Raw genomic sequence first — 17,552 nt, forward strand, 5'->3', positions numbered from 1 at the left:
AATGCGAAAATAACAAGTTGCGTGCCCGTGTCTGAACATGTCGTCACGCTTCATTCGACGAGTCCTGAATTCTGCTATCCGCGACATGGCGAGCTTTCGTGCACCTGTCAACGTGTCCCAACACCGTTAACACATTTACAACTTTATATTCGTTTCTTCTTTCAGCGTGTTATAAGGGTGTATTGTAAACAAACTTTACGCTGGCACGCAGTAAATCATAACAGAATAAATCCGGATTTTCACGTTGGAACGTTGGAGTGTTAATTCCGTTGCCACGTCATCCGCAATTTCACCGTCCGCCATCTTGTTATGATTGATTGCAAGCGCGTTGCTTCTATTTACGCACAAAACTTGCCCGCAACTCACTAAACCTGTTCTATATGCATTAATAATTCACGACTTTAACTTTTCCATCAACGTGCTCATTTCATCAAAGCGCTGACAGAATCCCGCCTGAAAGAAAGATAATATCATATAAAATCGTGGAATGAAAGGCGTCACAAAAAGAGATTTATTTCCAGCGTGAATTTAATCTCGTATCCATTCAGCGGAGGCTTATTTGTTGAACATTCTGATGTTACAACGAGTTTAATTTGTGTTTACACACTTAATTCGCACGGAAAGTACGAATGACTGAAATGTGAAGCAGTAAAATAAATGTGTGCGGCGGTCTGTGTGAAGATGTGACGTGTGCAAGCGGATTTCCAGTTGGGATTTGAAAAAAATAACCGAGGGTGTAAAAAAATCGCAGCTAAACGAGGGAATTAAAACGAGAGCATTCACGCACCGACAGCGAATGAAAACGTTTTGCATTCGGCACACATTTTGATTAATTAGCCACGCACGAATGCGTTCAGACTTAAATTCAATTTTGAGTAATTTACGTCCACATCGCTTGAAACGAAAAAAAATCGCTGAAATTTAAAGCTGTTAAAACTGGAAAATTAAGTTTGTGGTTAAAGTGCACTCTGATGTTGTATAATAATGTGTAACCTAACAATAATCCAATTGCGATATAATCTAACAACAGGAAATTGAAAATGTCCACGTTGATGTAGAGCTTTACTCCCATCCAGTAAAACTTCAACTCAATGTTGGATGTTGGTCCTTTGTCCCACTGTTTCCTTCCACTTTGCACGAGTTTGAATCGATGACGGCGCCCTGCCGAGGACATTGTGTGTGTGTCAATAAGAATCGTTCTGGTGTGGTGACGACTTTCCGCAGAATACCGACAGGAGTGCATGTCGAGCATCACTCCAAACGTCGACAACCATTTCTTTCATTACTCAGCACTCGCGATACGCAATTTCTGGTTGCTACATTTTCCGTTACATTTATCACAATAAATCACTTCGCTACCAATGTATACATAACCTACTTGCGTCTTTGTAGTCGTGGATGCACAAGGAGTGCGCTTGAAATTGCAATCGGAATTAATCCGCACGTGCGCGCTGCGAGTTTGAGAAATATCTCAATTGCATTTTGTGCAGCGCGTGCACTTAAAACGAAATTGCCGTTTGAATCTATTGCAGTAAAAAAAGTATCACGGATAAAAATTGAAGTCAATCTATCTGGGTAACAGATGGTGGCTTATACTTTAGTGTAGGTATGTCGTATACATAATCGAAACAGGCCTGTAAGAACCTACAAATCCCACCTGCAGGAATGACAAAAAAACGTAAAATATTCAACAATTTGTTACATCTGCGTACGGTTTTGCATGAAGTGTTCCTGTTTTATGATTTTTTACATTTTTTTATATTTACATAATATATTTGCTTGCAGATCATTTTCTGGAAGAAAAACTAAACGAAATCAAAAAGAAAAATGCCAATCTCCGATTTCCGCAAGAAGAAGCTGCTGTACGTCTTCAACGTCTTCTTTGGTAAGCCACAAACTGCACAAACTTTTTGTCAATTCACTAAAACAAATGTTTTTACTCTCCACGCAACACTTTTTCCACAAAGTTAAACTTTCCAGCGAATGTATTCTTTAAATTGCCTTTCCACGACATCTTTCGCTTGTAGAATCGTTTATTTAAGTCAGATGCGATTAATTTGTTTCCGAGTGCACTCGACTTGTCACTCTTGTTAAACGTGTGTTCTCGTTTTGTCCTTTTGCTTCTGCTCGCTCCTCGTCGCCTGCTTCCGATCCGTTTCGCTTCTCGCGCTTCGATGGCGCACTATGCGCTTTGCGGCAGAGCAATTAATCGTCCTCTGAGTTCGTTCTTGTTATTATCCTCGTTACTCCTTCGAGGATACCCTTGCACATGCGGACACATGCCGGCGTTATCGGCGGAGCGTAAACGGCGCGCAGATGCCATTCCTATGCGTTTCTGCTGGAGGATTCTCACAAGAAAGGATTTCGATATCCAATATTGGCGAGGATAGATATCGAGGTCTTTTAGTTAGGTGTGCGCGCGCGTAAACACTTCGGGAATAGAGGAGAAATCAGATTGTAGATGGTTCCGACTTTTCACGAGGAGTTTTGCTTGTTTTACAAGAGCTTGCGTTTCGTCGATTGCAGTCCGTTCCTGATTTATTTCTCGTTAGTTACAAGTTTAAATTATCGAACGGAAACTTTTGTTTCCGTTAAGCGTAAAGCAAGATAAGAAAAATGCTGACTTGAAATAAAGATGTGTAACGAAATTTTTCACAAAATAAATTAATTTCGATTATTATTAAATTACGTGCACATAGAGTGTTTGTTCCACTTGTATTTTTCAGCCACATTTCCTCTAGCAATATAGTAGTCTACTTTCCGCCTTTCTGCCTTCCATCATCTCGGCCTGCCTCGTTCATCATCCAAATTATGGTTAAATTTCATCAAGCCGGGCGCGCGCGTACCCCATCGCAAGTATTTGCATAATTCATAAATCATTTCGCACATGACGCGTTCCTTTAAGTGAAATCGAGCAGACGCACGCGGTGCTCTGTCGGCGACAAGTTTTCCGCCTTGTTTATCTCGCAAGTTCTGCTTTTTCCGTATAGTTTCGGCGTCACGGCGCTAAAAATTTGTATTCAAGACCTCATGACAACACTTTGTTATTTTTTCTTTTGTACGCGAGGCAGGGAACAAGAAAATTTCATTTAAAATGAAAATTCAACATTATTACCGTAAAAAAAGTGAAGTGAAGGATATTTTAATTAAAAAATACTTTTTATATTGTTTTATTATTAAAATACTCTTTTTATATAAAACGCTATCTATGGTAATGTAATATACATGATAATTAAATCGGCGAGTATAGTTTTTATTTAATTATTTATGAGGTCACACTCATGAACGATGCGCTAATAAATCACGCAGAAAAATCGAATTTCCCGGCCCACAATAACAAACTATATGATAACATCGACGCGGACAACGCAATTCATCCTGCTCTTGTCGTCCAAACACTATAATAAACCAACCCGTTGGTAGTTATCACATCTGATTTTCCACCCTTATATTTTGCTGCTACACGTGCCATGTCATTTGTTACCTAACAGCACATTCTAACCATAAAACACTATTCACCAGTAGTTTATGATTGTAATACAATACAATACATTAATTTGGCTGATGAATTTATTTATGTCATTTGTGGTCGTTTCAGATGTTAATCAAAGCGGTACCATTGACCGCAAAGATTTTGAACTGGCCATTGAGGTAAGTATGGTTGCCTAAGCTAGTACAGATTTAATGCAAAATGTATAGTTTTGCTTTTAGTATTAAATGTTAAATTCATAGCTGATTGAGGTTAAGTCGGGTGAAATGGCAGATTAAACTGTGCGATAATTATTAAATCTATTTAGTTTTGAAAGCATTGACGATTTTGCGGGTTTCCGGTTTTCTGGGATAGTGCCCAAAGTGGGTCTAACAAGTTTCTATTGGATCATTGCACGTGCTCTTATCTGCAATATGACGCAACGTATTCAGCAGGGTTACCAGAAGTTAAAATAATCATATTCTGAAATATTCTACAAACAGATATACATGTGTATTATTCTGTTAAATTTTTATTAAATGCTTAACAGATCATATAAATATTCAAAAATGTTCAGTGTTTGGTAACCCTAAATTTCCATTTTCTATAGAATTTCTATGCATACACCCAGAACCTGACTCGCTCTAGGCTTAAAGCTAAGTCCTGCATGCATTAGTATTCAAGACGTATCGTCGCTATCGAAAATTCGTATAGCGCCGTGGATGAGACCATCCCTTATCTGCTATCAGTAGTAACCCTCCTACCACATGCTTCCAGTCTACGCAGGGCGGTTTATAGATGACGCCATCAAAAAGGAATCCGAGGCGTTATTATCTTTTGATGTTATTAAATATATCAGTGGCAACAAGCCTCCCTTGAAAAGGGTCTACACCGAATTCCGGAAAAAGCCGAAATTTTTGTTCACAATAAATAGCTAATGTCAAATGATAGCACAGTGAATACATCTTATTCCCTAATGTAGGTCACCGCACTGATTGCAGCGTTCTGCATATATTTAACGCGTCTAATTAGAATTAAATGCTGAGCGAACGTTCGTTTGGGCGGAATAATTGACCCAAGGCAGTAAGGGGGCTAAATTCGGCGCGGCCATTATGACCGCCGCGTAATGTAATTACAACGCCACGTAAAAACCGCAATAGCGTTCCGCTCGCTTGAATTTACATTTTAATAAGACTAATAAACTGTTAATTGCCTTCGTCTCCAAGGGTGCAAATTACTACGTCATTTAGTTATGATTATATGATTTCAATGTTACCTACACCAGTGAATAATTTATTATTTTGTTTTAGAAAATTTGTACCCTGCGTGGTTGGAGCGCTGGAAGTCCGCAATATGCGAAGACTTTTGAGAGCATGATTCAAATCTGGGATGGGCTTAGGCAACGCGCTGATTCCAACAAAGACGGACAGGTATAACCTCAATTTTGAGCAATTTTGTTTTAAATATTAACGTAAAACAAATTTATTTTTTAGGTAAGCGTTGAGGAATGGTCCTCCATGTGGGATGAATACGCGAGGAACCCGGAAAACGCTCTGGACTGGCAAACGCAGTACTTGCGCTTCATGTTTGATCTCGAGGATGCCAGCGGCGATGGCAGCATTGATATGGATGAGTTTACCAGTGTCTGTTCTTGTTACGGACTGCAAATTGCCGAGTGCAAGGATGCGTTCCACAAGATGGCGCAGGTATAAATATCAAATGTTAATTTTTTTTCCTGTTTTCAAAGAAGTTTTGTTTCATCATGAGATTTAATCAACTTGAAATTTTAAACACAATTTCCCGCCGGTCCACTCTAACCTAACTTAATATAACTTTGCAACTTTAATTTAATGTTTCTTGTAGGGCAAGAGCGAAGTGAATTACGAGCAGTTTGTCGAATTGTGGAAGCAGTTCTTCATGACGGAGGACCCCAGCGAGCCGGGCAACTTCATCTTTGGCAAAACCTCCTTCTAACCGAGATAAGCCCACAGCGCATCTTAAAGCCACCAAAAACATAATTTATCTTCTCTAGAACAAAATAAACAGAACTCTCTTCGACGAAAAAAATCAGAAAAAAATACAAAAAAATCCCTCTCTTCAATAGTTTACGAATGACAACTAAATACTAAATCAATGTTCTTTGCATATCTAATTTGACATATGAGCGGAGTGTGCACAAAATTGGCTGACCTCCGCAACACTTTCTTCCGAAGTATTTCAAGAGATTTTTTCGAAATAAACGTAACGCGTAGCTGAAACTATTAACGAATTATTATAAACGAAATGTAAACGATGAAAGACATATTACTTATGTAGTTTGCTCCTATCTCTTGTCTCGTGCATTGCGCATACGATTGTATTGAAATATATCAACTATTACAAGGAAACAAAATTGATAAAACGTAAAAAATGCAAAATGAAATAAATAATAATACTAAATAGTTTTCTCGTTATGCTGTATGAATATTTACACATATCTCGTTGGCGACAATGCTTTTCATCGCATTGTCCGATTTTCGTAGATATTTTATAAAGAAAGCAACCTCCATCTGAAGCAAAGCCGTTGGAAAAAGTTTCATCTAAAGAAACTATTTAAAACCTGCAACATAATGTTGTAAAGCGTCTAATTCACACGGATTTGCATCCAGATGTGCGAGTTTGTTTTATTGTAACCTATGTTAAGCAAACAAAAAACTTTAATGCAAAAATGTTCGTCATGTGATGTCTTGTGGTGGTGTTGTGTCTGAAAAATAAAGATTTATGTGAAAAAGGTTATATTCATTTTAAAGGCCAGGTAAAAACAAGGAATATTTCTTGCGTACAGCGTACATCGATGCGCAGCCAATGGCAGAAAAGAGAACTATGATTTGCGTAATAAGCAAAGTAAAGTAAGTAAGTGTTTATACTTTTCGCTAGAAGATTACTGTATGTTGTACGCTCAAAATATCGTTATGATAACGATACTTTATTAAAACCATTGCAAATCAATGCAAGTGTTTGTCAAACCTGATGTGAATAAATATTTCGACCATTAGCGGTCTCGTCAGCACACCCGTTTTCATAACGATATTGTGAGGGTGTAGCGTATAGTAATTGTTTACTTTACTTTGCTTATTATTAATACTCACCCTCTCGTAAAATATTGTTTTTCAATATAATTTGTGTAATAATTGTGTATCATGGCTACAATGGATAAGCTTATATCGTTCGGGCTCCTGTGTATCTATACTTCGTGGCAACAACGCTGGGATATTTTTTAGTAGAAACAGACATTCTAGCGACATCTCGGAAATATTTTAAGAGTCCTGTTAGAAATCGTTTGCTTATGATATTGAATCGCACAACTGATTAGTAGCTGTACAAAAAATTGAATGGCAAGGCAATTGTGTACTTGTAATCGAAAGCAAGGACACGGATTTTAATGAAATAAATTATTAAATTAAACACAAGAAATTAAACATACACACTACATAGTAATGGATTGTATATTACATAATATCAGTTGATTAATCATAAAATTAATAAACATGGAAAACATAGTGTCGAAAACACACAGTATCTCAAAAACTATTTCACTTTTTGTAGTTTCTTATTGCCATGTTAAAGTTCAAAAGCCTCTCTACAAGACCTACCTTTTTAATCTTCTAGCTCTTTTCGGAAGTGTTCAAAATGCCTATTAAAAATTGGCAGTTTTAAAAAAGATTGATACAATGGTCTGGAAAACACCCGGTATCTTGCGAACTAATTGATTTCCTTAGAGTTTTGTACTACCAGATTATAGCTCATAAGTCCCTCTACACGATGCATATCTTCTTTCCCTTCCGAAAAATGCCCTTTAAAAATTGGCATTTTTCAATCAAATTAAAAACAAGGAATGGATAACACCCTGTACACCAAGAACTATTTGACATTTTTAAAGTTTCTTACCGCCATGTTAAAGCTCGAGAGTATTTCTAGCCGATCCATATCTTTCCAACCCCCTAACCCTTTCAAAAGTCCCAATAAAGCAAACATAGCATTTTCTGTCTCAAAAATTTCATTTTTTGGTCAAATAATAGGGTCAAACTTGTTTCTTAAATTTTTTTTTGACCGAAGAACAGGGTCAAATTAAAAAAAAGATTGGTCAAGGATTAAAGTAAAATTTTTTTGGTCCAATAACAGAGTTGAACAATTTTCTTAATTTCCATTTTTTCATAATTAATAACTTTTATTAACTTAAACAAAAAACTGTTTTATATATCAGAAATTCAAAATTTCAACTTATTAATTTAACGTTTCAACAAAAAAAATTTCAGAAAAAAGTTCGACCCTGTTCACGCAAAAAATAATAAGAGAAAAGTTTGACTCTGTTGTTCACGCAAAAAAAATTTAAGAGAAAAGTTCAATTCTGTTATTTGACCAAACAAAAATTGACCTTAATACTTGACCAAAAAAATTTTCAAAAAATTCGACCTTGTTGTTCGACCAAAATATGAAATTTTTGGGACAGAAGAAGCTATTTTTGAAGTGCTCTTTAGGGCCCTTCTGGAAGGGTTAGGAGTTTGGTAGGACGTGTATCGCCTAGAGATACTCTCGAACTTTAACATGGGTCTAAAACATACTGAAAGACCAGCTAATTACACAAGATTCAGGGTTTTCCATACTATGTTTTCATATTTTGTTAAAGACGTCAATTTTCAAAGAGCAGAGTAGGTATACATTATGTAGAACGACTCTTGAACCGTAAGATACTTTTAGATAGTCAATTAGTTACTAGGGTACATGGTGTTTCCGACAGCATATTTTTTAATGTTTGTAACAACGCTCATTTTAATAGGTACTTTTGGGCACTGCCAGTAGTTTGGGGTGTAAGGAAATTACTCAAATAGTATAGGTAATCAGAATGTTATCACCCATAACACCTAAAAGATAAAGAATTTGGTCAATCAAGGAAAATATGAAACAACAATCTTATCCATTAAACCAACGTTATCAAATTTCTTTCTATATAATCATAATCCAACTCACGAAGTGTATCTATACTTCGAGCCTAATAAGAAAAATAATAAAATTAGTATGGTGTACATTGGGTTGCCTATAATAAGAATACTTGTTTCAGAGATGTAATACTATAAGACAGGGTTTCCCAACCTCATAGCGATTTGCAAACAAATATAGAATTAAAATTGATTCGAATCATGAATGCCATATTCGTACAAAAACAGGCTGCGTCAGTGAACAACAGCACCTTGTTAATAATAACACTTAATTAATGTAATTCTCGCCTGCATAATGGAAAATTCTGGCAAATATTTGCAGTACGTTTTTCTTTTCATTTACATGTTAATATTTTAATAGTAGTCGTCAGAACCATTGTTAATTAATTGTATATTAATTACTTAATATTGATTTATTTCAAGAAATTCGGAAGTGAGTTATTCTCACCATTATTTAATGATTCTTTTTGGGCCTTTAGTCTATCTTACTTTATAGATGTTGCAAGTCAACAAATTAATAACTGTTTTCAGCTGCTACGATGCATAACAAGAGTGTTTGATAATTATTTCTTGCAGATTTTCCTTCTACAAAAGCTAAAAATGTCTTAAAACAAAAGTTACAAACGTTTAATTACTCGAGCAAATTTGTAATACACCACCAGGAAAACTGATAGTATCAATGCAAATAATATGGCTGCAAATAGATTATCAATATAAATAAACAATTTCCATATTTATTGCAATTTACGCAAATGCATAAATATTTGCAGTCTCGGACAGTAATTGCACATGTTCCATTTACTTTATTTAATTTGCATATGTGTTTGCCGCTTATTTGATATTGTTCACCAAATGAGCCATGGTTACGGGCGCGTGTTTGTTGATAACCGTGTTGGCACAAAACCACGTCATTACAAAACAAAAGCATTGAGTTTGACGTGTTGCTTCACGATTCAATTTCATCGCGATTCCGAAACGCTCGAACGCTGCAGTTCGATTAGCAGCATCCCAAACCAATGGCAGCAATTGCACGCACATCAAACCAAGTTTATCGTTTACCAGTATTTTTACTAGCAACTGCACTGTTTTCGCTGTTTTTTAATGCGGATTTTTGTGCGTGCGCATCCAAAGGCATCATTGCAGAATTAACGGATGAGTACTTCGAGCAAGGGCTGTTGGACTACAACAATGCGGTCGTGTTGTTCTACTCACAGAAATGTGTACACTGCAGTGATTTTATGCCAATCTTCGAGTTAGCAGCGGATGAATTAATACGCAACGAACCGCCTGTTCATTCCGCTATGGTGGATTGCATGGATGCGGGAAAACAAGTATGCAATACTGAAGAAATCAATCATTTACCAAGTATTAAAATATATCGCAAAGGAAGACTTTACGATGAGTACGATGGGCCAAGAAAAGTCGATGATTTGGTTGCCTATATGAAGAAATTAGTTGGAATATCTTCAAAGGAGTTACCTTTAGATAACCTACAGAAGTTTGCAACATCTCAGAAGGACGTGGCAGTAGTGGCAATACTTCGATCAAAAGGAAACTTGCGAGATAACTATTTTAGTTTACCAGCTGAATTATCAAAAGACATTCGTTTTGGACACGTTACAGTGGAGGAAAGCAAGATGGCTGACTTGAACATAACCTATGGTGTAACTCTGTATCATCCGGAGCACATGCGGAGTAAATTTGAACCATGGGAATATTCATACAATATAAAAAACGAAGGTTATGATCTCGAAAAATTTATTTTCAAAAATCGTTATGGACTTGTTGGAATACGTGGAATTCGACAGGTGGACGACTTTGCACCGCCATTGGTTATTATTTACTTTCGAATTGATATACATTTAAAACCAAAAATGTTATCATACTGGCGTAATCGAATTTTAAAAGTGGCTAAAAACTACCAGCAATCGTTTAGATTTGCTGTCTCGCCAATTGATGATTTCCAACATGAGTTTGTTAAATTTGGAATTCCCATGCCAGATGAAAATAATCGAGATAAACCTTTAGTTTTTGCAATCCTAGAAAACAACATAAAATATTTAATGGAAGAAGAATTCACAATGGAAACATTTGAGGCATTTTTAGAAGGAGTACTAAACAAAAATATTGAAGCGCATTTAAAATCACAACCTGTTCCTGAAGAAACAGCAGAAAAAGGAATGGTCCAAACAGTTGTAGCCAAAAATTTCAAAAGTCAGGTGTGGGGCAACGAAAAAAATGTCCTTTTGGCATTTTATGCACCGTGGTGTATGTTTTGCAAGGAACTGAATCCTATTTTAGACAAATTAGCAGAAAATGTAAGTTATTGATCACCAAAAATCATAAAATATTTTTTGATTATTTTTTTTTAGTTGATTGAAGACAACGTTGACATATTTAAAATGGACGGAGTAGAAAACGAGATTCCGTCTGATTTTACAATTCCACGGTTTCCAACTCTATATTACATCTCCAAAGAGGATAAACACAATCCAATATTGTATAAAGGTGGTGCAAATTATCAAGAACTCTTTTCGTTTGTAAAGCAACACTCAAGTGAAAAACTGAATTATCGTACTGAATTGTAAACTGAACTTTTTACAATTTTATCTAAAAACATCAAAGAAAAAAAGCTATGCAACGTAATCGCATTATAAATCGGTTAGGTTAACTAACATTAATTAATTATAATTAAATTAACGGTACGTATGTAAAGATGCGAAAAAAGCGATAAAAAGCGCGTATCAGATTTCAATAGAAACGACGACAACGCGCACGATAAAATTCCGCGCGGTGCGTTACGCAGAACTAAAAGCAATAGTTAGCGATGCGCGGGTCGAACGGATTCTCTCGATAAGGCGACTCATTTACACTGCATGACGAGTGTACGCGAAGTGGACAAATGAACTTTAACAGAATTCGCGGTTTCGCACCGCAAAGGAGCAGCGATCGCCACCGGCGTGGATGGCGAGATATGAGAGACGCATGAGATGCGGGCAGCAAGCGACGACGATCTTTGGCCTAGCGCATTTGCGCATTCACTGTCGACGCAAATTATACAATGCGTCGACATGTGTAACCCGAGCGATGCACGTTTGTCTTTTATAAGTATGACATGTCCGTGTGACATGCTTTACGCGTATGCGGTGCGTGCAGAAACCGCACGAACATGCACAACTTGTGCGGGAGATTGTGTAACGCTATCAATTTGCATCATTTTATATCAACATAATCATTATTTTGTGGTACAAAGTATTTTGTGGTTAACTGCAGAGGGATATCAAATTTTCCAGGAGCGAAAAATATCGAATCTTTGTGTGGCGCTCTGTTTTATTAAAAATTGCAATAGTTGACAAACAAAAATAAGAAAAAAATATTCATAAATGTAATACAAGTTATTTTGCGTGAATTTCCCGTCAAATATTACAAAAAAAAACATTTATCTTTTATTTTGGTAAAAATTACATTTTTGACTTCCTTTTTAACCTTTTTATAACAAACTAGCTTTTGCCCGCGACTTTGTCCCGGTAGTGTTTAATAAAAATGTAATTCGTTTTTACTCTCTTGTTCTAGACATAGTATGTGTCAATTCTATCAAAAAGATTGGCAATTTTATTCTAAAGAAATGAATTATATAAATAATTGCTAATAATGCACTTCAGCGCGCCATCTCAGATTCAACTATTTAACTATAACTATGATTGAATCTCAATTTTATTTTATAGAAAATGGCTGTTTTTGAGATTTTCCCGGTAATTATTCGAATTTTTCTCGCCGTAAAAACCATCCTTGGACTTTAACAAACATTAAAAAAAAGAATTGGCCAAATTGGTCTAGGCGTTGTTGAGTTATGCGCTTACCAACATATTTTGCAATTTATTTTTATATTATAGATAGATTTAGCTTGCATATACTACAATTTTATGTTTTGTTTCATTGCAAGCAATTAAAATCATTTAAAACGATCAACGCGGATTTCAGCATTAAAATCCAATGATTTTTTTAGTTCTCACCAGTTTAGAATTACCATAAGCATGAAACATTTGAAGAAGTATTCGTGAATTCAATAATATCTCAAATTTATGTTCGCCGGCGCCGTCGTTTCTTCTTTATTCTTTGTATTCTACATTGTGTATATGATTGTTATTAACTCATTTGCCTGCCGAGTAGTTTTGTATTAATATGTATTATTGCGTATGATTATGTGATTGTGGGTACAGTTACCTTAATTTCCATCGTTTTTATTCGTGAGCCGTGGTGCGCATCCTGCATGGAGGTGAAAGGTCGTCACTTTTGGCGGCGCGGGTTAGGATTAGAGAAGATTTCGGGCCGATCTGACGGCGAAATTTATCATCTTGCGGGTGTCAGGCGACACGCTCGACGCGAACAATACGTTTCTGATTATCCTCGATTTGTACGAGTATTTTTATCGATCGCCGGGGTCAAGTTTAAGGTTATAAAGGTGCACATCAATGTGAATTGATTAAGAAAAAAATTAAGCAGTTATGTTTACACATAATTTATCTGATGATTGCAGATAATAAGCAAACCGTTCATAAATTAACTCGAATTGCGTGCAATATGAATCCGTTTTGTTTTATTATGCAAAAAGTAGAGTAATTAAATAATGCGAGAATCATTGATCGAAGTAACCAAGATCTGATTTGGGTTATGAAAAGTGGATCGCAATTAATCATCTCATTGCGTCGCGGTTTCGAAGACGCAGTCGAGGCATTATTCATTTATTAGCCGTCCCGCAATTAGCAAAGCGCAACAATTAAATAATATTAGTTATTATTAGTCGTGCCACATAAAGTTCGCCGCGGCAGCGTGCGCGCGCGCGTAATAAGTATTAAATTTGAATATTTACGAGCGGCGCGAGGCATTCGGCGTAATTATTGTGAATTACCGTGCGAGACCCCGCAGCACGACTACGCCGCCGGACGAGATTATTGTTCTCGCGAATGGCATTAGAAGCCGGGCAATTAATTAACTAAAATCGTTTGCTTTCGAGCTCAGACAGCAACTGTTCTACATGGAATATCTACATCATACAAATATTTATACATGATGTACCTATCTACATACTACGAGTCTAAATAAATGTATAAATATTTTGCTAATTTACCGAAAGACCAACATAAAAATATAGAATATTTATCTGTAGTGTAGTAGTGTTTAATAAAAATGTAATTCGTTTTTACTCTCTTGTTCTAGGCATAGTATGGGTCAATTCAATCAATAAGATTCGCTAATTTATCTTAAAGAAATTAATTATATAAAGGATTGCTGATAATGCACTTCAGCGCGCCATCTCGGATTCAACTATTTAACTATAACTGATTTAATCTCAATGCCAACTTTTCTTCTATAGAAAAGCCCTGTCTTTAGGGTTTTCCCAGCAATTATTCGAATTTTTTTCGCCATAAAAACCATCTTTGGACTTTAACGAATATTTTAAAAAATGAATTGGCTAAATTGGTCGAGGCGTTGTTGAGTTATGCGCTTACCAACTGATTTTGCGATTTATTTTTATATTATAGGTGTGCATGTGATCTGCGCAAGCGTCAATTTAAATATGCTGCCATCTAGTGGGCGTACTTTGGTAAAATGTCCATTATCACACATTTTATGCTCTTTTTGGTCAATATTATTGATTTCGTACAGTTAGCATGCACAATATGTGCAAAGTAAGTTTCTGGCACATGAGCAACAGTAACGCGTGCGCTAAACGTTGCAAGCTTACTTTTTGCGAGCGCACGTTGTTCCAGTTATTCAGACAGTGTATAGGTGTGCGCGCGCATCACTGATGGCGGCCGGCACTGGCACAATGTACAGTTGCGCAAGGGGGTACGTGACGAACAGTTAAAACACGAGTCCAGAGTGGCGTTGATTACCGCGAAATGCGTATAAGTAAATAATCCGCATTATGTCGCCAACCCGACTATTTTTACCATCCTCGCCTTGCTGCACGCCGCTGGGACGCAGTCTTAAGCGCACAATTTATGCCCGCATAAGACGCGCATTCCGAGCGTTTGCATACGCCGTTTGGGCGTAAATATTAAGACGTAAAACGCATCGTGTAATGGTGTGAATGGATGCAAAAAATGAATGAATACGATGGAATGGCACACCACAGCATCCAGCCGCTTCATGCAGGACGGTAAAGAAGTAAATTTACGACATTTTCTGCGGGCGCAGTTACAAAAACTTTTATAAAAACAATGAATTTCAGGTTATTCTATACCTAACCTTATTTCTGCATATGATAATCAATAAAGCCACTCATTAATAAAGCAGTAAATCCAAACACCAATAATGTTTACGGAAACACTTTTATGATACCAACAACTAATAAGTTACTAACAGTAATACAAATTATCTAAAAATTTTATGACTCAAAACGTTTAACTGCAAATGCCAGCGATTGCGCATGCGTGTAATAACGTCTCATGTTATGATCACTAATTATTACTCTTACGACTCTTCACAATTAGAAACAAAATTGAATAATCCTATTAACATTGCCGTGCGCTTTGTAATCGGTGCGCTATGCTGAAGCGTCGCACAATTATTGGCAATTATTTAAACACAAACGGTATTGTCGGTAACATCAGTTAGATGCGCATGCTCACTCGAAGCGAGTCGCATATCGCAGCCTCTAATTGTTGATTAGATATAAACAATTTACGGTAAATTACAATCATACCACCGCATTTAGAATCACTTTAGTTTAGAATTATTGCATTTACTTATGGCATTGATATAACACTATGTTAAAATGCTTTACTATGCATAATAATGTTATTACTCAATTCGTACATTTTCAGGTTATAATGCGCGTGTAGTAAATAGGAAATTTCTTGCTTCGTTGCCTCTTCGCTTCGGCGTTTCTTTTGAGCGTGTGCAAAATGCAATTTATCTTTCATTAGAATACAATTTAGCGTAATGCCATTAGTTATTAGAAATAAAGCGCCTTTGAAGAGCGGTGCCCGTGCGCCGCAAACAAATACGCAATAACAATAAAATCTTCGGTTGCCGCGGCGTGGCGTCGCGCCCATGCGGGAATTTGTTTATTCCGCGCGGCGTGCGCACGCTTGCTTATATGGCGATGGAGATATAGCAAGACGTGTTCTCGGTAAGCGATATGCAAACGAGACGACGCCTCCTCAGCGCATTTCTTGCGGCGTTTAAATATTTTCTAAAGAAATGCAAAGCGGGAAAGACTTAAGACCTGCGTCTGTGATCGCATCTTTAAGTTATGACTTGAGTAATAATTGTGGAATTACATAATAACAATACCGGCAGTGCACATAGATTATTGATGCGTAGTTTAGAGGTTATGTGCGTATTGTATTGTAATATATAATTTGCACTCCAGGAATGAAGTTTTTCATTAATTTTTTGATGGAATTCGATAATGCTGTAAGCAAATTAACATTAAATGCACTTTAGAGATTATAGGTTATATTTTTATTAACCAAAAAACCATTTTCTACTTTCATCTTTAAATTTCTACTTTTTCCACGGTTTTGAGACACAAAAAGTGGGACTTTAAACACGGACGGCCAAGGTAGTGACTAAAGTACTTTAGTCACGCGCTTTAGTCATGGGTAAAAGCTTGCGCCTGCGCATTTTCCTACTGTGCAGCACAAGACCTGATCTGAAATGCCATGCGCTCATGTCTACGCGGCGCGAAATTCAAACTTTGAAAATTTAAAATCCAAAAGTTCAAATATAAAAATCTCAACGTGAAAATAAAGAGGATTTTTTTGCAGATATTTCACAGATCTCAAAATTTTTGAATCCTAGCTGTTTAGAACCGTCAAAAGTAAATGAAGACGAATGACTGCGTTTTACTGTTTGAGAGTGATACAATTCCAACTAATTAAGAAACTTATTACACTCTTATTAGATGATATTAACTAATAAGTATAACTGCTCACCGGCACAGCCAGCCGTAGTTGGGTAAAATGGTAAATAAAGGGTTATCCGCTCCAGCGGCGCGATTCGGCCGCGCTCCCGATATTAATTAGCTAACGAACATCACCTCGGACTTATATTCGTCATATACGCGGCGGTTCCGGCGCGCCGCGCAATTACCTCGAAACGATCTCGCACCCGTCGGAAACGAGAGCAAAAGGCACACGTCGATGCCTTTTATTATTCGTTAAATCGCGCTATTTGCGCGTTGATTATGCTCGATGCTTGCGATTTAACTGTAAAAATGCTACAAATTACACAAGAATTAAAACCGACGTTATTTTATCATTTTGGTGAGTAATATTAGCACAATTACAACAATTAATATTTTGTAGTTTATAGTGGAATTAGAGGGTAACGATTTAATTATTTTTTATAAACTCCACCAACAATTTGACCAACAATTAGATAGTAATTTAAATGTAGTGTTATGACAGGTTAACAACCACTTGAAAATGTTTAAATTCACACCTCAGTCAAAAACGTAACAACTTCCTTTGTATGAGAATGGATTTGAGTGTGTCTATTCATACAATGATTAGTACTTACAATTTGATTATTATGAATATTATTAAGTGAAGCACCTGTCCGAAATTTAGGAACCGAATGAATGTGAGTTTAGTGAACGTGAGAAAATCCAAAGCAATTTCCCTCGGCATGAGTCCAACTGATCAATTGATCCAGTTCCTCATTATAATCCACTTCCCAACCCGGAATGCAGCAGTCCACATTCCAGTGGCGCTCTCGACGGATTCGAAGGTTTGCACTTTTGTACGGCTGAAACGATGCGAATGCACCGTTGTTCTTTCGGATTTTTGTTCGTCATTTTTTGCGGCGCTGTGCCCGAAAAGTAAAACCCGTCATTATGCGATTATTAACCTGACAGGCTGTGCGAACGGCCGATCCGGCGGGCCGAAGGCGCTTCCAGGCGCGCCGCGAATATTTCGTTGATAAAATCAGCGCGCCTTGGCCAAGACACTGCAGCACGCAATGGAAAAAAAAAACATCACACATATGCATCATGAGTTGCATCGCGAATGTCAGCCGGTTGCCGCTTCGAAAATATGCAATTAGCCCCGTTAAAAACAAAAAGCCGGCGCGCGCCATCAACGGGGCCAAAATTT

General features: G+C 36.9%; 2 protein-coding genes across 3 annotated transcripts in view; both read left to right on the plus strand.

Annotated features, from left to right (window-relative positions):
• The window catches only part of Scp2 (Sarcoplasmic calcium-binding protein 2), a 41,751-nt gene extending 35,512 nt beyond the window's left edge, over nt 1-6,239 (plus strand). For both annotated transcript variants that reach the window (XM_065314997.1, XM_065314998.1), the window contains exons 3-7: nt 1,786-1,885; nt 3,599-3,651; nt 4,780-4,899; nt 4,963-5,175; nt 5,333-6,239. In XM_065314997.1, the coding sequence (XP_065171069.1) occupies nt 1,828-1,885; nt 3,599-3,651; nt 4,780-4,899; nt 4,963-5,175; nt 5,333-5,443 (555 nt within the window). In that variant the 5' untranslated portion in view covers nt 1,786-1,827 and the 3' untranslated portion in view covers nt 5,444-6,239. The remainder of the gene's footprint in view (nt 1-1,785; nt 1,886-3,598; nt 3,652-4,779; nt 4,900-4,962; nt 5,176-5,332) is intronic.
• Nucleotides 6,240-9,339: 3,100 nt separating this feature from the next.
• On the plus strand, nt 9,340-11,091 carry LOC135801045 (protein disulfide-isomerase A3-like). The gene is made up of 2 exons (XM_065314408.1): nt 9,340-10,763; nt 10,818-11,091. The coding sequence occupies exons 1-2, from the start codon at nt 9,462-9,464 to the stop codon at nt 11,031-11,033; spliced, it is 1,518 nt and encodes a 505-aa protein (XP_065170480.1). The 5' UTR covers nt 9,340-9,461; the 3' UTR covers nt 11,034-11,091.
• Nucleotides 11,092-17,552: the final 6,461 nt, after the last annotated feature.

The sequence above is a fragment of the Atheta coriaria genome, unplaced genomic scaffold (assembly GCF_025399875.1).
Source record: "Atheta coriaria isolate IRGN ID8LTWV9N9 unplaced genomic scaffold, Caltech_Dcor_3.1 hic_scaffold_10_pilon, whole genome shotgun sequence".
NCBI lineage: Eukaryota > Metazoa > Arthropoda > Insecta > Coleoptera > Staphylinidae > Dalotia > Dalotia coriaria.